General features: G+C 47.9%; 1 protein-coding gene and 1 pseudogene across 1 annotated transcript; both read left to right on the forward strand.

Annotated features, from left to right (window-relative positions):
• Positions 1-15,686, forward strand: part of LOC118616528 — an 89,818-nt pseudogene extending 74,132 nt beyond the window's left edge.
• A 98-nt stretch (positions 15,687-15,784) lies between these two features.
• Positions 15,785-23,994, forward strand: NPTX2 (neuronal pentraxin 2). The gene is made up of 5 exons (XM_036240874.1): positions 15,785-16,378; positions 17,897-18,113; positions 20,437-20,681; positions 22,360-22,539; positions 23,392-23,994. The coding sequence occupies exons 1-5, from the start codon at positions 15,953-15,955 to the stop codon at positions 23,617-23,619; spliced, it is 1,296 nt and encodes a 431-aa protein (XP_036096767.1). The 5' UTR covers positions 15,785-15,952; the 3' UTR covers positions 23,620-23,994.
• The last annotated feature ends 2,457 nt before the right edge of the window (positions 23,995-26,451 follow it).

The raw sequence follows: 26,451 nt of genomic DNA on the forward strand, positions 1-26,451 counted from the left end.
ATTTTCACTGGGTTATAGAATTCTAGATGGACAGATTTTCTTTCAGTAATTTAAAGATGTTCTGGATGTTTTTAAGATTTCTCTCCTCAATGCATGACCATCTTGTGATTACATAATTCTAACAATATATTCATTCTTTGATATTGACCCAGCTATGGCTTCATATGGTAGGTGAGCTTGGGCTCATTAAAAAAAAAAAAAAAATTCTCTTTATCACTGGTTTTAAGGAATTTGATTAACATGTGCCTTGCTTGGTGCAGTTTTAGTCATGTTTATTATGCTTGGAGTTCATTGAACTTCTTGCAGCTATGAGTTTATAGTTTGCATCCATTTGGGGGAAATTTGGGATATTATTTCTTCAATTTTTCTGTCCACTTTCTCTCTCCTCTCCTTCAGGGAGTCCAGTGACCTCAGGCTAATTTTAGATTACCCAAAAGATAAACAACTGCTCAAAGATGAGACAGAGAGAAAGTAATACAACTGATCTTTGCTATACCCTTGCAGAAGACATGGAGGGAGGAGTGATCAAGGAGAGATGGGGAAACGTGTCAGAGGAAAATTCAGAGACGTTCCTTGTTCAAACTGCACCAAAAGTAACCACGTGACTGTAGGCTAGTCCCTGTGTCTTTCCGAATCTTAGTATTTTCGACAGTGAAATCTAAGAGTTGTTCTAAATGATACCCAAGATTCCTTCCAACTTATACCTTTTTTAATTAATTTTTTGGTTCTGGATAAATTTTAGTGGAGTAAAGGCAAAGAATGGACTCATACCCTTACATGGACCTACATTCATGTATCTCCCTTCTTTGTGTAACTAATTTGAGTAAGTTGGGCTAATCACAGAATAAGACATTACTCGGAACGTAGAGAATCAGGCAGCATGCTAAGGCATACCTGCCCGTCCACGAAACTGTTGTCCTAGACCCCTAAGGACAGGGATGTTCCGGCGACTGGGAACTTTATGAATTTATCTTCATCAATGGATGGGATAATGACGTTAAAAACAGGATCCATTTCCACAGTGAATTTCTCAATGTTAGTTGTGTTTAAGGATTAGGGTGTTACATCTGAAATAAAAACTGTCATTATGTCAGAGGGCTCAAGCTGAGCTTTTAGATCATTAAACTGCTCGACATGACCGCCAAGTACTTATTTCACAGCCAGAGATTCTTAAACCATATGCCCTCCTCCTTCCAGAGGAGACCGAGAAGGTGTGAACCTTTGCTTGGCAGCCCTACCTCCCCCCTCCCCCGCTTCTGCCACTTACTTTCCTAGTTGCTTTTCATTTCTTCCTACAGGAAGGCGTGTGGGGAGCCTGGGTTTCAATATCACCCTTCCCCAACCCATCAGTTCGGATGCTGGTCCCGAAACAGCTCCGTGTCCTAGCTCCGAACAACGCCATTTCTGTTTTAGATTTGTCAAGACAGCCTTCTAAAAGGCCTGTGCTCATGATGGTGACTGGCAATTCAACACAACTTCAGTGGGGTTACTTGTAGTTTGGGCTGAGGACAAACAAGCCCGTTGGAGCTCTTAGTTATCATGATGGGCCCATGAGGATAGGAGGGTAACAGAAATAACTCTTGTTCAACCCAGGTCAACCCAAAGACTCCCCAAGTGTCATGTTGTGGAATATGGCAGCCAGGACATAGGCAACGCTGGGGGTCAACGAACGCTCGTATTCTTTGGCTCCATATTTCCAAGATCCCGTTTGCAATGTCTCGTATGCGTCTGTGGCTTGGGTGGTGGCCGAGGCTCCAAAAGGAGGTGTTCATTGCAATGATACGTGGAGAACAGCTAAGGCTGGATCTAAGGGAAGGCCCTTCCAGGCCCATTCTCTGTTTTCAGCCCTTGTCCTCAGAGAATGCTCCTTTAAGGTTTGCATTCCCTGGGTGAGGTCATGCTTTCATTCTCTAACTCCCCAAGAGGCCGTCAGAATCGGGAGGGCTATTTCTGTTCTATTTCCTGGACGCACAAATGTCCAATGTTTAATTAAAACTGCAACATACTAGTCTTGACTGTAGTTTTTAGAAGTCAGTCAGGCCCTGGCCAGTTTGGCTGAGTGGTTAGAGCACTGGCCCTTGGACCAAAGGGCTGGGGGTTTGATTCCAGGTCAAGGGCACATACCTGAGTTCTCTCTCTCACATCGATGTTTCCCTCTTTCTCTCTCCCTCTTTCCCTTTCACTCTACCTAAAAATCAATGGAAAAATATCCTCAGGTGAGCATTAACCAAAACAAAACAAAAAATTAGAAGCCAACCAGGCTATCAAGTAACCTTCTACATCAAGAAGTTAGGAGCCTTTTACTCTAATTCAGCATGCCACCCGCTCATGGGAACAATATTCTGTGAAGCCTACAGCCCTCCACACAACAACACACCTTTCACAACAAATATTTATTGAGCACTCACAGTGTGCCAGACACTATTCTTACGCGCTGGAGACACCGAAATAAACAAAAACAAATCTTCATCCTTATCAGTGAGATAGTGCCTGGCCAGTGTACTCTGTAAGCATAACCTTCCTCAGGATCTGAGACGTCAGGAATTGCATTTATGTAATAATCTGAGGATTAATGTTGGTTTCAATTGCAAAGGAAACAGCAATCTCTCCACCCCTGCCACAGCCCCCAGCAAGTATACACATCCCTTATACTTCCTGGCTTCGGTGGTTTTCAAACCAGAACTCATGATACTGGTTATTTGTTTAAAAACAAAGATTACACATCAAAACATTAGCCGCAGTTTCAAGTAGCATACTTAATGCGTATTTATTCTGTTGCAGGGTTTAGACGTTGAGAGAATTCTTTCCAGTGCCAAAGTGGCAAAGAAAAATATAAAGCACAATAAAAAGAGCGAAGTCAAAGCTTTGACCTAAAATACCACACACTGACTCAGATTCCTTTTGCTTTCATATGCCATGAGAGAGGTGTGTGTGTGTTTTTTTCTTCTTCATCAAATCGACCTTATCTGTCAAACCCAAAGACTCAAGGCTGCAATACAGCACCCTGCCTTTGTTCTCATAATCCCTTTACTACCTTATGTGGTTTTCAGAAAGCCAGACTTAAAAACCAATCATCGTACAGCATCTCTTTCCACAAAAGATTTTTTCCTCCATCCTAAGGGTTTTAAAATATGTTCTAGTGAATCCCAACTGAGATTCACTGGAATTGGGGAGTGAAATAAAGATTGCTTAACTGGCTCTTGTTGGAGAGAGAGAAAAAAAAAAATCTGAGTTGGAGAATTTATTTATTTAGGCTGCTTATATTTAAGGGACGGGTCCTCTACTCCTTCTACCCAGATGGGCTGTTCATTAGCTGGACTGAATCACAGAGCAAAAGAAGAAAGAGCCACGATGGAATAAGCTGCCACCTCTGTTAACAAAAGCAACAAAGTACATAAAGGGCTTCATTCACTTCACGAAGCGCAGGGCTGGGTGGAGACAGCAACAGGACACCTGGAACGCAGATGAACATGTTTTCCGGGTGCAATTCCTCTCCGATAAGCAACCTAAAACATGCCGGCTCTTTGCACCTTTCATTCCGCTAAAGAGAGGCTATCCCAGAGATGATCATCAAGATCCTAAGGGAAATAATGGATTCCGATGAGAAGAAAGAGCAAATAAGAATCTTAGCTCAAAGCTCAGGGCTGCATTGAACATAATATGTTGAGAATAAATGTCACTGGAGAACTAGTTTGGGCTCTGACCCTCTAATTTCAATGGCTCTTAGGGCTCAGAACCTTAGATAGGGCTGGGAGACAGATTTATTCTTTGTAATCTCACCTTAACCCCCAAGGGGTGTTATAGAGGCAGCAGAAAAATAATGTTAACCCTCCCTCCACTATTTCTGTGACATTTCTGGGTATCCAGATGGGAGAATTGCAGAACGACTGGACTATATAGACATTTTCCAGCACAAATCCCCACCTTCCTTGGCTCAGTTAAAAACTGAACATTGTTACTACTCACATTTGGCTCATTCTTGCAAGTAGCTAGTTGGTCACTTGGCCAAAGTAATGTCCCTGTCTTTCCTTATGGATGCTAGGTGAGTGATATCGACTGGAAATGAGAAGAGTTCATCTTAAGGTATCCTTGGAGACAGAGAACAGATCTAGAACAGAGAGCTAAAAACCAGAGATTACTAATTCCATATTTGGTTCTTCTCCAACAGCTTCATTTGTCCTCTTGCCTGCATCCATTAGACCCAACACTTCCTCTCTGCCGCGCCCTCCGTTATCACTTTCAAAGGCTGGTTTAATTCCCAGCTTCTCCACAAAAATGTCCCCTGCCATGACAACACACCGAGTTTCTCCCTGAAAAATGGCAGAACATATTATACGTTGAGCAGAAACATCTTTGTTTCTCTTCCACAGCGCTGTCACAGTTATGCACAAAGACAGCCAGCAAGATACTTACCGAAAGGAGAAAGTGCATCAGAGCTGGGCGGTGCCCTTGAGGAGCTCCCTGTCCAGTGCAGAAGAACATTACAACACAGGCTGCAAGTAGTAAGAGATGAAGAATGCAAAGATACGCTAATGTTTTTTCACAGTGTCACTTCAGACCGAGCAAAATCAGGGTGAACTTGGTGGGAAAGGTAGCGTGTACGTAGAGCTGTGGGAGATGGACGGACTTTGTGGTCCCACAATTGGCGGGAAGGTCATCCCAGACGTAGGAAACAACCTGACTCCAAATCTGAAGAACGGGAAGTGAGGGTTATATGCGAAAAGCTTCAAATAGATTACTTTGGTTGGAGTAAAGGTCAGATCAAGGAATATAGTAGAAAATAGGGTTGAGTGGGAAGGGGCAATGACAGAGACTAAAGAGCCTACAAATTTGCTCTGAGAAATACTGAAGGTTTCTGAGCAGAGGAGTTGAATGCTTTAGAGCTGTGCTTTGGGAGTAAGGACCTGGCAAAAGAATATAAACTGAGCCCTGGTCAGTTTGGCTCAGCATTTGGAGCATCTGCCCACAGACCAAAGGGTTCAATTCCAGTCAAGGGCACGTACCTCGGTTGAGGGTGGGTCCCCGGCCCTGGTCGGGGTTGTGTGGGAGGCAACAAGTCAATGTGTCTCTCTCATGTAGATGTTTCTCTCTCTCTCTCTCTCTCTCTCTCTCTCTCTCTCTCTCTCTGTCTGAAAATAAATGGAAAAATATCCTCAGGTGAGGATTTTAAAAAAAGAACATAAGCTGAAATGCACATGGCAGAGTTTGAGAGTTCAGTTAGGAGACAATCGTACAGCTTAAAACAGAAGTCATGAGCAATGAATACAGAGTTCGCACATTGTAAAAGTATATTAGACCTTAGAAACGCACTTGAACTTGACTGGATTTGGAGGGTGGGAGAGGAGATGCAGATGACTCCAGAGTGTTCCATTCGGGTGACTTGGATGGAAAGCATTGGTACGCCAGAGACAGGGAATTCGGGAGGAAGGAATGAGAGATGGGGAATAGAACAGTGAATTTGGTTGAGGACATACTGAGTTAGAGGTGCTGGCAGTATAGCCTTGAGATGTCTATCATGCAATTTGCAGCTCTGTACAGGTCAGCGGTCGAGTCACTAACATAGATTTCATAACTAAGAGTGTGAAATTGGTCATGTAGAGAGAGTAGTGAGAGAAAGGAGAGAGATACGACAATTCAACTTCGGACACATTTTTTGAGAAGTTAGGTAATGGATAAAAAAAGATCCAGAGAAGAGGAGAGAGAGAGAGAGAGAGAGAGAGAGAGAGAGAGAGAGAGAGAGAGATGGAAGGAAAGAAGGAAAGAAAGAGAAACTTGCTCAGAAAGCAAGAAAGAAAATCAACACAATACAATGCCATAGAAACCAACAATGCAGAGTTTTAATTAAAAAAGGACTTAGCCAACAATGTTGAATGCTGTAGTGAATTCAAGGAGAGTTATAGAAAAATGATAATTGGATTTGGTGTGAAAAATGATTGATTTTTAAGAAAGGTATTTTTGAATAAGCCAGGCATTTAAAAGGATATAATGAGTATGTTAGGAAGCGGTACAGGGACAAGAGCCCTCGACTGGGAACTAGGGAACCTTAGTTTCAGCTTGGCCCTATTATTAAATAGCCAGATGACCTTTTAACCTTTCTGAAATTATTTCTTTGTCTTCAAAATTCTATAAAATCTCTTCCAACTCTCACTTTTAAAGATTCAAGCAAGTTACCTGTATGCCTGAACTATACTGAGATATTGAACTGCAAATTTTTATTAGATACAGGCTAATTTCACTACTTGTAACTTGTATAAAAGTGAGGCAGTTTTGCCCTGGCCGGTTTGGCTCAGCGGTTAGAGCGTCGGCCTGCGGACTGAAGAGTTCCAGGTTCGGTTCCTGCTAAGGGCACGTACCTTGGTTGTAGTTTGTCCCCGGCCCTGGTTGGGGTCTTGAGGGTGGCAGCCACTCGATGTGTCTCTCTCACATCGATGTTTCTCTCTCTCTCCCTCCTGCTCTATCTGAAGATAAATGCAAAAAAAAAAAATTTTTTTCCTCGGGTGAGGACAAAAAAACACACAACGATTTAAAAGTGAGGCAGTTTCTCAGTGTTTCCTGATACAGAGAAACTGAGACTCCATTCTTAGGGTACTTCCTCCAAGCAAACCAAGTTGCTGAGATCCCTTCTTCCAACCCTTTCCAATCCCCAGTCCACTACCACTTCCTTTTAAAAACAGAGCTAAGATATTATACCTGATCTATCTAGCAACGTGGTCTATTGCTTGAAATCAGAAGATGCCACCAAAAGCCTTTTGTGTCCGTTGAAGACTGTTGGGTAATATTAACCATCTATCCCCCCAAATCATGTCATTTCAGCTACATGTGATCATACACTTGTACTGGAACACTTCCCGAAACTCAATGTCTCACATCACATGCTCCCACAATGAAGCCTGAAATGTTGCCCAAGAAGAATCCAGATACACTGAAGAAAGAACATTTGCTTTATTTGGGGTCTTATATCTGTTGGGATCCCATAGCAGCACAAACTCAGAATCACTGAAATGTTAAGGACTAGAACTCTTTCAGTTGGGTCTGGGCACAGGCTCTAGTGATATCTTCTAAGTGATGGGAAATAGTTTGAGTCCTATGATTAAAGTAAAAAACACACACAATAATTTATCTTTAAAAACTCGCCCCCACCCCTTCCTTTGCGTGCCGAGAGCGCTCTCGCGAGCGTGGTGAACGTTCCTAAAACCCGCCGGACTTTCTGTAAGAAGTGTGGCAAGCATCAACGCCATAAAGCAACACAGTGAAAGAAGGCAAGGGTTCTCTTTCTGCGCAGGGAAAGCAGTGTTACGACAGGAAGCAGAGCGGCTGTGGTGGGCAGGCTAAGCCGATTTTCCACAAAAAGGCTAAAACTACAAAGAAGATTGTGCTGAGGCTTGAATGTTTTGAGCCCAACTGCAGATCTAAGAGAATGCGGGCTATCAAGAGATGCAAGCATTTTGAACTAGAAGGAGATAAGAAGAGAAAGGGCCAAGTGATAAGCCCAGGCCCACACGGCTGCCTGGGGGGAGTTTTACCGAACATTCAAAGAAGAACTAACACCCATTCTCCTCAAACTATTTTTAAAAATTCAAGAAGAAGGAAGCCTTCCAAACTTGTTTTATGAGGCCAGCATAATTCTAATTCCAAAACCAAGAAAAGACACTACAAAGAAAGAAAACTACAGGCCAATATCCCTGATGAACATAGATGCCAAAATCCTGAACAAAATACTAGCAAATCGAATCCAGCAATACATCAAAAAAATTATTCACCATGACCAAGTGGGATTCATCCCAGGGATGCAAGACTGATACAATATTCGCAAATCAATAAATGTGATACACCACATAAACAAAATGAAAGATAAAAATCATATGATCATATCAATAGATGCTGAAAAAGCATTTGACAAAATCCAGCACCCATTTCTGATAAAAACGCTCAGCAATCTGGGAATAGAGGGATCATACCTTGACATAACAAGGCCATATATGAAAGACCTACAGCCAACATCATACTCAATGGGCAAAAACTAAAAGCATTTCCCTTAAGAACAGACACAAGACAGGGATGCCCACTTTCACCACTCTTATTTAACATAGTACTGGAAGGCTTAGCCACAGCAATCAGACAGGAAGAAAAAATAAAAGATTCCAAATTGGAAAGGAGGAAGTAAAACTGTCATTATTCACAGATGACATGATACTATACATAGAAAACCCCAAAGACTCCATCAAAAATTTACTAGACTTAATAAATGAATTTGGCAAAGTAGCAGGATACAAAATTAACGTCAAGAAATCGACGGCATTCTTATACACCAATGATGAACTCACAGAAAGAGAAACTAAAAAATCCATCCCATTTACCATCACAGCATTTTGACCCAGTGACCCCACTTCTAGGAACATACCCTAAGAAGCCTGAAACACCAATCAGAAAGAATGTATGAACCCCCATGTTCATAGCAGCACTATTTACAATTCCTAAGATCTGGAAACAGCCCAAGTGTCCATCAGTAGACAAATGGATAAAAACGCTGTGGTACACATGCACAATGGAGTGCTATGCAGCTGTAAGAAAGAAAGATCTCTTATCCTTTGAGACGACATGGAGGGACCTGGAGAGTATTATCCTAAGTGAAACAAGCCAAGCAGAGAAAGACAAATATCACATGATCTCACTTATTTGTGGAATATAATGAACATAACAACAGTCTGAGGAACGGGGTAGTCCCAGAGACGTAGAAGTGGGGTACAGACTGATAATCCCCAGAAGAGGGGGTGGGGAGGAGAGATAAAACACAAAAAAATTAAGATCCCTAGGAATAAACTTAACCAAAGGAATAAAGGACCTATTCACAGAAAGCTACAGGTCATTGAAAAAAGAAATAGAGGAAGCTATAAAAAGGTGGAAGCACATACCTTGTTCATGAATTGGAAGAATTAACATCATTAAAATGTCCATACTACCCAAAGCAATCTATAGATTCAATGCAATCCCCATCAAAATACCAACGACATATTTCACAGAACTAGAACTGGGTCAAATTGCAGTTCAATTTTTAATTTTTTGAGGTAACACCATAGTGTTTTCCATAGTGGCTGCACCAGTCTGCATTCCCACAAGCAGTGTACTAAAGTCCCCTTTTCTCCACACCCTCACCAACACTTGTTGTTTGATGATTTGTTGATGGCGGCCATTCTGACAGATGTGAGGTGATACCTCATTGTTGTTTTAATTTGCATCTCTCTGATGATTAGCGATGTTGAGCATTTCTTCATATGTCTCTTAGCCATTTGTATGTCCTGTTTGGAGAGATATCTATTTAGTTTTTCTGCCTATTTTTTAATTGGGTTCTTTGTCTTCCTTTTGTTGAGCTGCATGAGCACTCTATATATATTGAAAATTAACCCCTTATCTGATGTATCATTGGCAATGATGCTCTCCCATAGAGTGGGTTGCCTTTCCATTTTGGTGGTGTTTCTTTTGCTGTGCAGAAGCTTTTGAGTTTGATGTAGTCCCATGTGTTCATTTTCTCCTTTGTTTCTGATGCCTTAGGTGATGTATCAGTGAAAATTCTGCTGTGTATGATATCTGAAATTTTGACCTTGAAAAAATCTTTTTTTTTTTTAATCCTCAACCGAGGACATTTTTCCATTTTTTGTTCAGATAGAGTGAGAGGGAGAGAGAGGAAGAGAGAGAGAGAGAAACATCGATGTGAAGGGACACATCGAGTGGCTGCCACCCGCATGACCAACCAGGGCCGGGGACAAACTGCAACCGAGGTACGTGCCCTTAGCGGGAACCGAACCCGGGTCTCTCTGTACCTCAGGCTGACGCTCCAACCGCTGAGCCAAACCGGCCAGGGCTGAAAAAATATCTTAACCTCTGTGAGCCTGAGTTTTTTTGTCTGACATCAAGGCTAAATTTACTATAAAGAATTATTGTCAGGCTCAAGTGAAATAATGTATGTAGACATGTTTGGCATGTAGCAGGTGCAAAATAGCCATTAATTGTCCCTTTCTTCCTTTTTCTTCACTGAATTCAGAGCTGAATTATATAAATTCTTTTAGAAACAAAGTTAAATGTTTTCTTTTATTTTCTGCTAAATCCATTTGAAATTAAATAAAACACAAATTATTAAGAAACAACAGACCAACCTCTTAGGAGGAAAGGCAAGGAATAAGAATTTCAGCACTGGCCGGTTTGGTTCAGCGGTTAGACCGTCGGCCTGTGGTCCAGACAGATCCGGGTTCAGTTCCCGCTAAGGGGACGTACCTCAGTTGCGGTTTGTCCCCAGCCCTGGTTGGGTCGTGTGGATGGCAGCCACTCGATGTGTCCCTTTCATGTCGATGTTTCTCTCTCTCTCCCTCCCACTCTATCTGAACAAAAAAGAAATGGAAAAATGTCCTCAGGTGAGGATAAAAAAACAAACAAAAAAGAATTTCAGGAAAAGTTATTGGTGTCTCGGCAAGAAAAAGTTATTCTACTTTGTGGGGGAGGTATTTTTTTCCTTTTTTTAAAAAAAACTAATTTATTTATTTATTTTTGTTACAGATGTTCCTCCTTTTTCCCCCACTGATACCCCTCCCCCATCCTCCCTGTCCTGTCCCCAGCTTTGTTGTCCATGTCCATTGTTCATGCATACATGCATATAAGTTCTGTGGTTTATCTCTCCTCCCCACCCCCTCTTCTGGGGATTATCAGTCTGTACCCCACTTCTACGTCTCTGGGACTACCCCGTTCCTCAGACTGTTGTTATGTTCATTATATTCCACAAATAAGTGAGATCATGTGATATTTGTCTTTCTCTGCTTGGCTTGTTTCACTTAGGATAATACTCTCCAGGTCCCTCCATGTCGTCTCAAAGGATAAGAGATCTTTCTTTCTTACAGCTGCATAGCACTCCATTGTGCATGTGTACCACAGCGTTTTTATCCATTTGTCTACTGATGGACACTTGGGCTGTTTCCAGATCTTAGGAATTGTAAATAGTGCTGCTATGAACATGGGGGTTCATACATTCTTTCTGATTGGTGTTTCAGGCTTCTTAGGGTATGTCCCTAGAAGTGGGATCACTGGGTCAAATGGCAGTTCAATGGATCTATGGAACCAAAAAAGACCCTGAAGAGCCACACCAATCTTGAAAAAGAAGAACAAAATTGGAGGGATCACATTACCAGATTTCAGGTTATACTACAAAGCCACTGTAATCAAAACAGCCTGGTACTGGAACAAGAACAGGCACATAGATCCATGGAACAGAATAGAGAACCCAGAAGTGGACCCAAGACTGTATGCTCAATTAATATTTGACAAAGGGGGCAAGAGCATACATTGGAGTAAAGACAGCCTCTTTAATAAATGGTGTTGGGAAAATTGGATAGCTACATGCAAAAAAATAAAACTAGACCACAGAACTTATATGCATGTATGCATGAACAATGGACATGGACAACAAAGCTGGGGACAGGACAGGGAGGGTGGGGGAGGGGTATCAGTGGGGGAAAAAGGAGGAACATCTGTAACAAAAATAAATAAAATTTTTTTTTTTAAAGGAAAAAACCCTCCCCCACAAAGTAGAATAACTTTCTCTTGCCAAGACACCAATAACTTTTTCTGAATTCTTTTTTTGTTTGTTTTTTTTTATCCTCACCTGAGGACATTTTTCCATTTCTTTTTTGTTCAGATAGAGTGGGAGGGAGAGAGAGAGAAACATCGACATGAAAGGGACACATCGAGTGGCTGCCATCCACACGACCCAACCAGGGCTGGGGACAAACCGCAACTGAGGTACGTCCCCTTAGCGGGAACTGAACCCGGATCTGTCTGGACCACAGGCCGACGGTCTAACCGCTGAACCAAACCGGCCAGTGCTGAAATTCTTATTCCTTGCCTTTCCTCCTAAGAGGTTGGCCTGTTGTTTCTTAATAATTTGTGTTTTATTTAATTTCAAATGGATTTTGCAGAAAATAAAAGAAAACATTTAACTTTGTTTCTAAAAGAATTTATATAATTCAGCTCTGAATTCAGTGAAGAAAAAGGAAGAAAGGGACAATTAATGGCTATTTTGCACCTGCTACATGCCAAACATGTCTACATACATTATCTCACTTGAGCCTGACAATAATACTTCATAGTAAATTTAGCTTTGATGTCAGAGACAAGAAAACTCAGGCTCATAGAGGTTAAGCTATTCTTTCAAGGTCAAATGGCAAGTTATAAGACTAGGGTTGAAACAAGAGCTGCCCAACTCCAAAGCTTATGCACTTTCTACTCTACCGTGAAGTTCAGTCTCATGAAAAACAAAACAAACAAACAAAAAAAACACCACTCCTGAAAGGGTCTTAGCATTTTAGGCATAAAAGAATACTAGTTACAATTCTCTGGAGCCTCTAAATTCTGTTTTGTATTTGCACTGAATCCTGACCACTACCGCCCTCCCTAAAGAACCCCACAGCACACACTTTTAGTCCTCCCAATCGAAAGTCAGCACCGAGGACAGCTCCCGAGCCACGTTTTCAGGCGCTGTCCTTGGTTTTTTTATGGAGCTCACAGGCCCATTCTTAACTTCCCAAGCGGCGCTGAGAGAGGAGGAACTGTAAGAAAGTATAAGATGGGACCCTCTGACACTATGGCGGAAATTAGCATATTTCCCAGAAGACCAAGATAAAAATGCATGTGAGAAGAACGAGGGAACCAAACAGATGGGGCAATCAAATGGAGGTGGAATGAGCTCATCAGGATTCCCAGCATACGGTGTAAGCCCATATGGGGCTCTCTGCTGACCTGGGAGCCAGGAGACAAAGTGAACGAGTGGGTGGTTACTAGGCTGCCACGTCAGTTACACTAAGAGGTGAGGTGGAGCTGATTCACTGCTGCAGATTTGCACGACTGTTCAAGTAGAGGAAAACCTGTGGGCCCTGGTCTCTGCCACTCATCACCATCCTCACTGGGAGCATGAGTCAGAAATGCAGGATCCTTTGGGCAGACAAGGTTGTTGTGCTATGAGTAAATCGAGGGTGAGTTTTCATGTTGTGGAGAGCAGGTTTCAACCACAGCCACAGCATCTTCGGATGTGAAAGTTTACCTGCTGTATACACAAACACCCTGCCTTCCCATGCTCATCCTTGGAGACAGGTGGTTCATAACACAAATAGAAAGAACAAAGTCCTGGAAACTTCATCACACTGAACAGAGATTCTTTCTCAAACTACCAGCTCTTGAGCACAGCCAGAAGGGTCTTTGGAGAGTCCAGTCTAATCCCCGTATCTTGTATACAGAGAGGAGAAATGACTTGCCCCAAACCACTGAGCTAGTGACAGAGTTGTTAATAGGACTCAGTCCCCTTGTTCCTAAGCCAGCCAACTTTCCATCAGAAAGACAAAATAAAACCCTGAATAGCACAGACCCTCTTATTTATTTATTTATTTATTTATTTATTTATTTATTTTTAATTCTCACCCAAGGGCATGCTTAAAGAGGGAGGAAAGGAGGAAGGGAGAGAAGGAGGGAGGGAGGGAGAGAGAGAGAGAGAGAGAGATTGGTTGCCTTCCGTAAGTGACAGAGAATCAAACCAGCAACCTTTGGGTGTATAGGATGATGCTCAACTAACTGAGTCACTCTGGGCAGGCAGCATATACCCTTTTAACTAAGCCCTCTAATTATACTGCTTTCAAAGAAAATAACATCTGAACAGACTCAGTCTTTCCATCTGGGCTCTGGCAAAGTCACTGATTACTTTTCATATCGAAATCTCTTTTGAGAAATTTAAGAGTAATTATTTTAGGATATAAGCTTTGTTATTTTTATGTCTTCTTATACACTGCTTTCTTTGTGCAGGAGAAAATTAGTTCTGGAAACACTTGCTTTTATTTAATTACTAAAGGAACCAGCCTCTATTTCAAGTAGTTGCACATACGAATGTATCAGTCTGTGTCAAGAAAGGATATATGGAACAATATAGGCTTACTACTCTATTATCGCATACAATTAAGATCCACCTAGGTCTATGAGTAAAAAAAAAAAAATCAAACCTTTGAGTGAAAATTGAACGTGAAATCCTTATCTGAATAATTCTGAACATGTCTGGATTTGGTGCCTTTTGGAATCATCTAAAATGCAATATTTTATAAAATGCTTTGCAACCTAGTTACCTTCATTATTGCAATTTGTGTATATGTGAGCTCACTTGAACTTTTGGAGTTTTCAAGGAGCTGAAGTAAGAAAGATGTAGGAGGAATGAATGTATTCAATGTCATGTTTACAATGTGAAACTGATACCTGCTGGTGATGCAGACCAATTGAGACATTAGCTCGATACCCACCCACTGCCCCATACCCACCCCCAAACCTTTTCTACTATTGAATGCTCTTACCTGAACCATCATTGCATCCATTGTCCTCTGCTTTGGGTGTTATGTAGACCAGACTTCCTGTCTCTAATTTTATCCACAAGGAGATGTTCATGAATAGAACTTTTCTTGTAATATAGCAATATTGTCCTTGAAAATCCACAACTATTTACATAACAGGAGCTATTGTTTGAAGTGCAAAGCAGGTCAAAATTCGGTTTCTGAAGATTAATCACTGCAGTCTATTTTATATTATCATAATAATTTCATTTATTTGGATACAATTTGTTTTCAGAATCAACCTCAGCTTCTGTGCACAAGTGACAAATTCATCTGTTTCTGGTATAATGGATAATGTGATTAATGACCTTGCAACTGAGTTTCTTAAAAAACACGAGAAAAAAATAAAGATCTCCATTTATAATGTGCAGTAAACCAGCTCAGTCTGCAGCTGTGCATTAAAATCTCTCTGAACTTGTTTGTAAATCACAGACAAGATTTTGAAACAAATTTGCTCCTGCCTTTCGGGGTTTCTGTCCATATCTGTTCTCTCCAAGAATCTGAGGACAGCGGTCTCAGAGAAACTGGGCATATGGCCACCCCATCTACAAAGGTGGGGCACTGTGGTACTCTGTAGCACCATTGTGAGGACTGCGATAGAACGAACCCCATCAAGCCCAGGTCTTGCTGAATAAGGTCACCGCCTGGTGGGCTGTCCTGGGTACACCTGGGAGAGCCCTGCAAGGGGCCCTGTGACTTTGGCCACCACTCCAGCCTCTTGGATGCAATTTGTGCGAGTGTCCCCTTCTTGCAGTCAGCATCTGGAGCCTGTTTCTGGTCCCCCCTGACTTAGAATCTTTCCAAGGTGGGGTCAGGGACGTGGATGCGGAGGGTGTCTTGGGGAACCTCGTGCGTGTCCTTCCCGCCTTCAGGGCCAGGTGGCAGCAGCCCACGCCAGCCGCGGTTGGCTCGCGAGGACAGCCCAGGGTTCGAGACCCTCCTGGGGCTTCTCACCTTCCTCACTCGTGAAGCGGGGTCACCCCCACCCCAGCCCCAGGGCTGTGGCGACCCCTAAGCGAGGCCTCCCGCCGTGCCGGAAGCCCAGCCGCCTCGTCTGGGGCGCTGGGGCACCTGCGGGCTCCCTGCGTCTGCTCAGCCCGCGCCGTCCGCGTCCTCGGGTGGGTCCGAAGGGCGCCTGAACACCCGGCCAAGGCTCCCGAGGTCACCCCGAGCATTTTTTTTTACCTCAGCCCTCCCTTTCCGGATGGGCCCCAGGGGCCCGCGCTGGTGCCCGGTGGGGGCCGCGCGATGAGAAGGCACTCCTGCCCCGCCTCCGCGTGACGCGCGCCGGCCCGGCCAATCAGAGCTCGCGGCGCCGCACCCCACGCTTCGCCACCCCCCAGCTTAAGAAAGGGCGCGCGGGCCGCCGAGCCAGAGCGTCGCACGGGCGGAGTGTGCGGCTGCGCCACGGCGGGCTGGTCCGCGGACCCCGGCTCCCAGTGCCCTCCGGCGCCGTCCGGGCCGCAGCCTGCGAGGAGGCGCCCCAGCCACGCGCCCCGACGGCGCCCGCCCGCCGCGGATGCTGGCGTGAGAGCGGCGACGGCGGGATGCTGGCCCTGCTGGCTGCAGGAGTGGCGCTCGCCGTGGCCGCCGGGGCTCAGGACGTCCCGGCGCCCGGCAGCCGCTTCGTGTGCACGGCGCTGCCCCCGGAGGCAGTGCACGCCGGCTGCCCGCTGCCCGCGATGCCCATGCAGGGCGGCGCGCTGAGCCCCGAGGAGGAGCTGCGGGCCGCGGTGCTGCAGCTGCGTGAGACCGTCGTGCAGCAGAAGGAGACGCTGGGCGCGCAGCGCGAGGCCATCCGCGAACTCACGGGCAAGCTGGCGCGCTGCGAGGGGCCGGCGGGCGGCAAGGCGCCGGGCCGGGCGGCCGCAGGCAAAGACACCATGGGCGACCTGCCGCGGGACCCCGGCCATGTCGTGGAGCAGCTCAGCCGCTCGCTGCAGACCCTCAAGGACCGTCTGGAGAGCCTCGAGGTAGCGGGGCGCAGGGGGCCTGGAGGGGGTGATGAGCAGAGGTGGGGTTCGTGGTCCTGCCCGCGAGGCCGTGTGGGATCAAGCTGGATTTGGGGACGAGGGCAGGGAGTTCTTGATCCTACTCCGGAACTTACTTGCGTGGCTCGCACCCGCCACCCCGTAAGTCCCCCGAGTGCCCACTGTGTGATCATTCACTTAACGAGGTCCGGGCTGGCCGAACCAGGACGGCCTGCTTTCTTCTTGCAAATCCGAGTCTCCCGGAGCCCGACGCGCTCCCGGAGGCTGTGCCGGGTGACCTGAGGCTGCCGCTTGAGGTCAGCGGCCCCTAGCATCCCGCATTTACGTCTATAAATCAGATCGGGGTGGTCTAGAGCGGGCGGATGCCTAGGGAGGTGGGGGCGGGGGTGTTTCAGCAGAAGGGGAGCGCAGGCTGGAGGGTCGCCGGCCACACCAGGATTCACCTTGCAGGAAGCCCGGTGAACTTCAAAGACGTCTGTCTGCCAACGGCGCAGCCCTGAGGTGCCCTTCCAGTTTGGAACTTAGAGAGAGAAAGCTTCATTTAATTTCCCTCTTTACTTTTCACCCTATTTACAAAGTGTGGGCGTTTCTGTTAAACATGTTTACCAAAATACTTATTAGCAAAGCTAGGTTTCAATGACAGGTGGTAATTATTGCAAAATGATCCGAGGATTACCTGTGGCAAGATGGTTAAATACAGTATTTCCAGCATCTGTGTAACCCTTAATTCATTATGATTAACAAAAGCTAACATGTTTGAAGCACTAAATATGTGCAGGGCATATTATCTAATTTTAACGCTTGCAACAGTCCTGGGAAGCAGATCCTAGTAACTGCATTTTGCTATTTGGAACCCTAGAGGGATAAATAGTTTGTCAGGGACTCATGGCTGGGCATCCGCAGGCTGCCTCCGGAGTCAACATTGGTGATAGAGGAGTAAAAGAAATAGGCTGGGAGGATCTAGAAACAGCATTAAAAGCAAAGATTCCTGGAATTCGAACTAGTCATGCGTTAGATCTCTCATTTTCCAGTGATATCTCTGTAAGCAACCATATGCTACACTGGAACTTGGGGGCTGTTTTCATTTCTAGATGAGAGTGCATCGGCTTTGAGTACCATTTGATTAACTCTTAAAAAAAAAATTCCAATCTGTGTTTTTGGTCTTTACTGGAAAATGATAGATGTTGGTTAAACAGTTGGCTTTTTAGAGGAGCAAAATCGATTTTTGAGAGGGGGGAAAATAAGATTCGTAAGTTTCAAAGACTGCAGGAAAGTGATTGTCTGATTTTGAAGTCTTTTTCCTACCACAAAAGAACAGAAAAGCAACAGTGAAATGCTCCCCTTTGTGCCATCAGCTTGGGTGGATTGAACGCTCCTGTTTTGGAAGCGTCTCCCTTTGTGGCGGAGCCAGCGGCATCTCACAATTTCTTTTGAACTGGCCTTGACACTTCTCCTTCCTGTCTCCCCCCCCCCCCCTTCGCCCCGCCCCGTGACCCAAAGCACCAGCTCCGAGTGAACGTGTCGAATGCCGCGTTGCCCGGCGACTTTCGAGAGGTGCTCCAGCGGCGGCTTGGGGAGCTAGAGAGACAGCTGCTGCGCAAGGTCGCGGAACTGGAGGACGAGAAGTCCCTGCTCCACAATGAGACCTCGGCTCACCGGCAGAAGACCGAGAGCACCCTGAACGCGCTGCTGCAGAGGGTCGCCGAGCTGGAGCGAGGTGAGCGCGCTTTGCTTGTTTCCCTGTCGCCCTCTGCCTGACATCCCTCCCGACCCCCCACCCCCACCCCCACCCCACCCCTTATCTTGGATGCAGTGTAGGGAAAGCTGAGCCCAGAGCAAGCGACAGCTGGCAGGAAGGGGCCAGCCCCAGGGGTCTCTTGCCCATGTACAGACTGGCCACCTGGGTGGGCAGTGGTTGCTCCCAGACCCCTACCTGCTCACTCTGTTCCCACGTTTGCTGATACGGCTCTGAGAGGCTCTGAGATCGCTGTCCAGCCCCCCCCCCCCCCGAACTTACCTGACAGGTGCAGAAAACCACCTGATTCCTTACCACGCGAGCAGCAGCCCACCTTTCCCTTCTCTCGTTGGCCCCAGGCTGCTTAGCCTTGTCTGCCACCTGCAGCCTCTGATTTATTGGCCCGGCCTTTTAATGCCATAATTGGTTTTAAGGAAGTTTCTTTGGAACCTCTAAGCTGTTTGATATCAACAGAGGGCTCCAGCTTTCAGGGTCGGGGCCCCCTCCTCTGCCTTTTGGCTCTCCCAGCTCTAATTAAACCTGTCTGTTGTTACCAGGCTAATGATATTACCAACACTGAGCCTTATTAAATCAGCAAGGCTGCCCACCTGCAAGGGTAGACGTTATTTCTCTCTGTTAGATAATCACACCGTCGTGAAGCCCGTGGGCATTTGCAGATTAAATACTAGTGGCTGCATATCGTGGAAAGAGGGACTGTTGCTCCCTGCTCTGTCATTCATTAGTTGAATGCCCTGGGGTAAGTCACCTACTTCTCAGCCTCGGTGCCTCAACTGTTCACCCTGTAAAGCCAGGAGTTGGGGCCTTCTCGTTCTCTTGAATTTTGCTTCAGCCTAATGTGAGGCCTTATATCCTGGCCTGGTCCCACCTGTGACTCCCCCAGGTGACCAGGTCTCCTCAGCCCTGGTCTCCTCACCAGGAGCTCAGCAGCTCTGCAGCCTGTGCTGAGAGTGCCCTGCCGTGGGAGGTCAGGATGGATCAGACAAGACTACACAGTCAGCAGAGAGGAGTAAATACTACACGTGGAGCCAGAGTCTAGTATTTCTATGCTGCCTGTTGTCAAGTGGTTGAGAGGTTGACGCCGAGCCCTGCTGCGTTCCTTTGCAGAAGGTCTTCCTTGGATCGTGTGAACCTGGCACCAAGGAGCTTCCTCATGTGTTATTTACTGTGACAGAAAATGAGTTTGGGGGGTCACGGTGGAGAAAGGTTGATCATTCTGGCTCCTGTACTGCAGAAGGGGTGAGGAAGGGACTGAGTTAGTCCACTGGTGACACAGGCAGTTTTGTTCTGGGTCCTGAGAGCCTGCCTGTCTTTTGATGATAATGGAGATTGTGCCTAATAAACACTCACTGAATGAGGGCATTTAGGCTTCTTCACTGACAGCGTCTGGTCTCCAAATCAGAGGGAAGCTTTTGCCATGACAGCTCACAGAACTGGGTGATACCCTGCAAATTTTTTTAAAAATCTGATAACCAGAGGCAGGTTCTTCACTTGTATGTGTTTACTTTTGTTGTTATTTTTGAGCTTAAATCAAAACTGGATTGAAAATTGCTTAGACCCATTTAAGAGTACCAATCGTTTTCAAAGATTTTTGGATTCCCACCAGTCCCAGCTGGGTCCAGAAGGGTCGGAGCTCTGGCCAGGTTGTTACCCCCAGTGGGGTGGGACATCTCTGCCTTCCTCTGCCTCCCACTGGTCCCAAACTGCAGGAAATGGTCAATAATTGCCACCTTCTCTTGGGGAGGAAAGGGCAAATCGTTAGCCAAGCCATGAGCGCATGTCAGGGATTTAGTCCAAAGGCCACTTCTGGATTAACTTGTAGTGTCAGGACATGAGCACCTGAATCTGTTTACCTGGCAGCAGTGATTATTTCCTGTGAGAAGTGACAGGGGCTTACTGGCTTCACAAGTGTCTACCAAGTGCCTGGGACCCTGTAATATGCCTCCATGCCCATCAAGTGGATTCCTGACCTTGCCCTTGTTAAAGGAGCTGAAGGGTCCAAGAGTTCAAGGACATAACAAGACTTGGCTGAGGGAGGGTTCTGTGGCTTAATTTAACCAGAAAACGAAGTCCAGCTTGTGTCTACCCACCTCTTCAAGCTTTAACGGGTGAGCTCACTCTGGGTTACTGCTGGAGTTTCAGCACCTTGGAGAGTGGCTTCCCAGTAGCAGGTGCTCCATTGATGGAAGGACCGACTTGGGGGTGGGGGAGTCCAGGTGAACTGTGGCACAGGGCCTTGTGGGAGGGGGTGGGCTAATGTGCTGCTGGCCTCTCTTCTCCCCCCCAGGCAACAGTGCGTTCAAGTCACCAGATGCATTCAAAGTGTCCCTCCCCCTCCGCACAAACTACCTGTATGGCAAGATCAAGAAGACACTGCCCGAACTGTATGCCTTCACCATCTGCCTGTGGCTGCGATCCAGCGCCTCTCCCGGCATTGGCACCCCGTTCTCTTATGCAGTGCCTGGACAGGCCAACGAAATCGTGCTGATAGAGTGGGGCAACAATCCCATCGAGCTGCTCATCAATGACAAGGTGAGTCTGGCCTGGATGCCCCCTTCCCCATCCTGGGGGCAACAAAGGTCAGGAAATTGCAGGGAATGTGACAGCTGGCTGCAGGCTGTCCTTCCCAAGGTGGGGACGGCTCTGTTCTGACTCAGTCCTGCGCTGGACAGCTGACGAGGCAGGGGACAGGGGGCAGGCAGCTGCAGTTGGTGGAGAGCCAAGCTCGAGCTGGTGGGAAGCAGCAGAGGCTCCGGGCCAGAGGTCCTGGAGGGAGCAGAATGAGCCGAGATGTCTGCACGCCAGCCTGAATTGTCATTGGCCCTCAGGCCAGCCCACGAGGGCTGTTTCCCAGGGCTGCACTGATTAGAGGAGAGTACTTCTCATGAGCATATCTTTATTTGGCGGGGGTGTTATTGAGATATAATTTACATATGGTAAAATTTACATGTTTTTACTGTGTGGTTTGACCAGTTTGGGCAAATGTAGGCAGTTGTGTATCCATCACTACAATTAGAATATAGGGTTTCATCACCCTCCACATGTCCTCATTTCTCTTTGTGGTCAGCTCCTCTTTCTACCCCAGCCCCTGGCAACCACTGAGCCATTCCTCAGACCTGAAGTTTTGTTTTTCCTAGAGTAAGTGTCCCCTTTTGATAGACTGGCTGGTTTTCAGGAGTGTGGTCTCCCCAAGAGATAAGCTCTGGGAGTGTCTGTGGGACCCTCCAGCAGCCCCACTTCGACTTTTATTCTGAAGTCAGATGCCACAAAGCCAAAAATGCATCCTCACATCCTCCTTGTTGGAACTGAGCATTAGAATGGTTGCCCGAGCCCGGGAGCCCTCTCCACCCTGGCCCCTCGCTCTGTCTTTAGTGAACTGCCCTGGGTGGTTTGCTTAAATGAGAAACACTGTGTAATCCACCTGCTGGACTCCTTCCAGCAGTGACAGTGTCCCTGAGTCGGGGACTAATTGTTCTAAATGACACCCTTGGATACCACCCTGAGGGCCAAGAACCTTGTTTTCCTCTCCAATTAGATGTCCTATAAACAGCCAATTCCTGGGAGTTAGTGCATGGGGTTGCTAGGACACCAGCAGTCACAACAGGCTGGTTGCAGTGAGCTGGCCTGTCGGGCACTCAGGGTGCTAGTGGATGGGTGCAGGTGGGAAACGCCCTTCCTCTACTCATGTGTAACTGCAGGACTTCGGTCCTCTGCATGGCAGGACAGCCACACACAGTCCCCGAGCGCCACAGTGGACGTTGGGCTTCGCCTGCAGAGTGCAGGTGCCTCGTCTCACTGTTGTCCAGAGAAGTTTGCCCAGGGGGGCCCTGACTGCACTTCGGGTTCTCCAGCATGGGTGTTCCAGGCCAGCGCGGGGTAGCTGTCTGTCCCATCTGCTGGCTCGGCACAGTATCCTGGACCCTCAGCCAAGCCAGGACCGAGTGTCCAGTTGAAAGCAGGGCCACCCTGGGGTTAGGGGCTTGTGCCCAAACTTCCCTTTTCTCCTGAGTATTTGATGGCACATGGTGTCTCCAGCCAGAGAGTCGTTCTGAGGTGCGCGGGTCAGACATGTCACTCACAGAGCAGAGAAGGGGAGACCAGGAGGGACCCCATGTGATGGGAGTAGCAGTAGGCTCAAGTGCTTCTGTCCCCTCAGATCAGACCTCTGGGAAACCCATGGGGTGCCTCACCTGCACGTTGCCACCCACAGGTTGCACAGCTGCCCCTGTTTGTCAGCGATGGCAAGTGGCACCACATCTGTGTCACCTGGACAACACGGGACGGCATGTGGGAGGCCTTCCAGGATGGGGAGAAGCTCGGCACTGGGGAGAACCTGGCCCCCTGGCACCCCATCAAGCCAGGGGGCGTGCTGATCCTCGGACAGGAGCAGGTGGGTACGGGAAACTGAAATATGGGCGTGTGTGGGCCAGACAAGCAGCATAAGGCCGGGCCTGCAGGCTGCCCCCTTGTACTGCCCAGCCACCTGCCTGCCCGCGGTGACCACGGTGGCATGGCAGCCAGCCTGAATGGGTGAGGTCCGTGCTGGCTCTGCTCATACTGCCTTTTTGCCTCAGGACAGGGGACCAGGTTGGCATGGTGTGCTCAGACAGTTTCCAGAATGGAGTGCCCCTGGGGTCATGGGTCATCTCTGCCAGGCACAGTGTTGATTCAGGATGCCAGGGGGCTGGTATGGCATCTCCCCGGAGCTGCTGGTGCAGGGTCTGGGGGCACGTAGGGAATTTCTGCGGGGTGCTCAGCCATGGGGGGATGGGAGGAAAGAGTCAGACCTCAAGGGTTGCCACCCAGAACCTCACCGTCTGGGAAAGGGGGACGCTAAGCTGGCCACCTGCTTTCCGGCAGATGACCGTGGATATTTCAAACCTGTGTTGGAGGTTTGCAATGGAAAATGACAGAGCAGACACCTGGTGTTTTGGGGGCCAAGTCTGGGCTCTTCCTTGGCCCCCGCCCTCCTCACTTCCCTGTCACCTCTCCTCTGGGAGGGGCTGGAAGCCAGGAGATGCAGGTCTGGTCCTAGCTTTGGGACTGTGGGCAAATGTCCCCTCGAGCTAACCTGATCCCATCCGTAAACTGGGTGGTTGGAGGAAAGACCTCTCCCATGCCAGAGTTGGGGGCGTCAGGAAAATGCCCCGGTCCCCTCCGCCCCATCTGTCCCCGAAGACAGTCACGTGCCAGGAGGATTAGCTTCTGAGCCGGAACTGACATGGTTCTGTCCCCTCCTCAGGACACCATCGGGGGCAGGTTCGATGCCACACAGGCATTCGTGGGGGAACTCAGCCAGTTCAACATATGGGACCGTGTCCTCCGTGCCCAAGAAATTGTCAACATCGCCAACTGCTCCACGAACATGCCGGGCAACATCATCCCGTGGGTGGACAACAACGTGGACGTGTTTGGAGGGGCTTCGAAGTGGCCCGTGGAGACCTGTGAGGAGCGCCTCCTTGACTTGTAGCCACTCTGTCCTCTGCTTACTCCCCTAGTCAAACTGTCTGAACCTCCTGCCAGGATGGGCTGGGCCCCAGAGACTGAGGTTCTGTGGCAGCGTATGTCACTGGCTTATGGCTTATTTGTTCGTTGCTGAGATGTTGTTGTTTTGGGGGTAGGGCCAGAGTCCCTGGGGAAAAGCCCTGAACTGCAGGGGTGGGTCTATCTGACTTCCTGCTCCGGGGGATCATAGACCTTCAGGCCCTGTTCAGAACCCCTGTAAATGCTAGTGCACCCCAGCCTGCCCACCCCTCGGATCCTTGGTGTCTCCTGTGCGCTTTCTGTCCGTCCCCTTTGCAGGCTGTGCAGCCTGGAGTGGCCGCGTCCTTTAGTGTTGAGTTTATCCTGCCGCCACTGAGCACGTAGTGAAGCAGCCCCCCCCCCCCATCGTTCTTTATGCCACGAGCGAGGAGGGCTGGCTGTGCAGACACTGTCCTGCCTTCTCCGAGATTGAGGGGGTGTCTGTGGCCCCTCGATGGGGCTGGGAGGGGGCGCTCAGAATGGAGAAGGTCTGTGGTGGCCACCGTCCCTCCCCCTCTGTCACCTCCCCCTCAGATCAATGCTTTGTCACTGACGACGGCTTTCAAAGGCCTCTTTTCTCCACTGGTGCCAAAAGTTCCGTTGCAGCTTTTACAACCACTCGGTATGGTTTGGGGGGTTTATTTTTCCCAGCGGAAAAGAACAGCCATTAGCAGTCTCCCATCTTTGATGTCTCACCTCATTGCGAGGCATGTGCTCCTTTCCACCCGTGTTGGTTCCTGTGAGCACTTGACTGTCTCCAGGGTTCCCCCCGGGACTTTCAGCAAGTGGGCGTCATTTGGCTGATATTTTGCTTAGTGACTCCAGGCTGCTTCATTTGTTGGGCAGAGGGAGCAGTCACTCTTCTAAAGACCAAGTGATTAAGTGGGGGAAGTTTATAAAGCTAAATATTATATATTTTATTTTTCATACATGTCCGAAGTGCAAACCTGTGGGAATTCCATTTGTAAGACCAAGCTGGCATGCCCATCCTGACACTGTACGTACGAGACGACGGTGGAATTTTGATTAAAACGCACTGGAAGATGCTTCGCTGTCTGTTTCTTTGTGCCGGGTGGAGGGCAGGGAGGGGTCAGGCTCTGCACCCTTGCCCCCAGGCAGAATGAGGGCCACTCTTGTGAGCCTGGGCCTGGTTGCAGTGGGCACGCCTGGGGCCAGCGTCCGGTGGGCGCAGGGAGCCGAGGATGCTGGCTGAAGAGCGTGGTGCCCTTCCCTCCTTAACTCCAGGCTCAGGCCGTGGATGCCCTGCAGGCTCTGCCCAGCAGGCTCTGCCCAGCCTCCCCGTCCTCAGCCCAACCCTGTCTTTCAACCAGGAACTGAGCTTGGCCAGATGAACCTCAGCCCCAGGCCTGATGAGTGTTCAGCACCCACTCTGTGTGGGCTCTGCCAAACATCTCATTTACTCCTCCTAACAGCGATCTTAGTTCACAGGTGATGCATGGCACAGTTAAGCAGCGACATTTGTATCACACAGCTGTGGGGGCAGAGGCCGATTAACGCCAGCCTGTGGTTCTGAATGCTCTGCCCCTTCTGCTGTCCACTCGCACCCACCCCTGCCCTCTGGTTGGCTCCGAGGGATCTAGTGTCACTGTGCCTTCCCAGAGCCACCTCTGTGTGTCCACCTGGCCCAGGTGGGGTGGCAGTCTCTCTATCTCCACAAACACTAGGCACCCCCCCCCCCACTACCACTTTCCATTTTTGTATCTTGACTCTGTCTCCGTAGCTACAGAATTAGCTTAGTTTGTTGTCTCCTTCCTAAGTAGCAATGTCTAAATGTCTATTCTTCTAAGGGATTCGAGTCCAATCTTGGTTACAAATGACACGGTATGCTGGCTTACTTGGTGCCATGACCTCTAAAACTAAGGTCAGTGGGTCCCAAAGTCCATTTTCAATCTTGGGCCATACGATTTGGCAGAAGCTGAGTATCGTTCGTGTTGGGTAGAACAGGGAATCACGCCAGATTCCCTGACTGGAGACCTGACCCGGGGTTGATGTTGGGTGGCCACAGAGAGTCGATTGGATTGTTCCCGGGGATTTCAGGATGAGAAGGAAGCTTGTCAAGGCCGGGGTCGTGCGTGTTCGGCTCTGTGACCGGCCTTGACATGCCGCTGCCTTTGCGTTGTTTTCTCAAGGAAGCACAAGGCAAATTTACCCGGTGGTTTCACTTCTCTCTGCAAAGCAGTCATGCCCTCCGACGTTGTCAGTGCAAATATTCACGAGCACGTTTTAAAACCCTGTCCAAGCAGAAATAAAACGGAGGATTGCATCCTGTGGGTAGATTGACATTTCCTTGTCACTCATTAGCCTACCCAGGAGAACACGTCCTGGGGGAATACTGCAGCAAGCCCTGGCTTTCTGTGGTTAAGAGCGTGAGCGGCATCGATCACGCAGCGTCCAGATCTTGGCTCGACACTCGGGTCTTCCAGGAAACACATCTGTTTTCTTCAAAGACTATTTACTATGAGACATCACATATACAAAGACAAGGTGTGATGCTTATCAATCATAATGAACATTTGTGTACCCACCCCTCAGTTTTAGAAATATTTGTTCAGTGCCGACTTTGTGCCAGGTCTGTTGTAGGTACTTGGTTGACAGCAGTGAACAAAAGAAAAAAGAATTCTGCCCCTGTGGATCTAGCATTCTGGAGGCAGGAGGTTGGCAATAACTACCAGATACGTGAGTAAGAAAATTATATAATTTGTTAGAAGTTGGTCAGTGGGCTGGGAAAAGGCTGTGGAGCAGAATAAGGTGGAAAAGG

This window comes from Molossus molossus, unplaced genomic scaffold, assembly GCF_014108415.1.
Source record: "Molossus molossus isolate mMolMol1 unplaced genomic scaffold, mMolMol1.p scaffold_m16_p_4, whole genome shotgun sequence".
In the NCBI taxonomy this organism is placed as follows: Eukaryota; Metazoa; Chordata; class Mammalia; order Chiroptera; family Molossidae; genus Molossus; species Molossus molossus.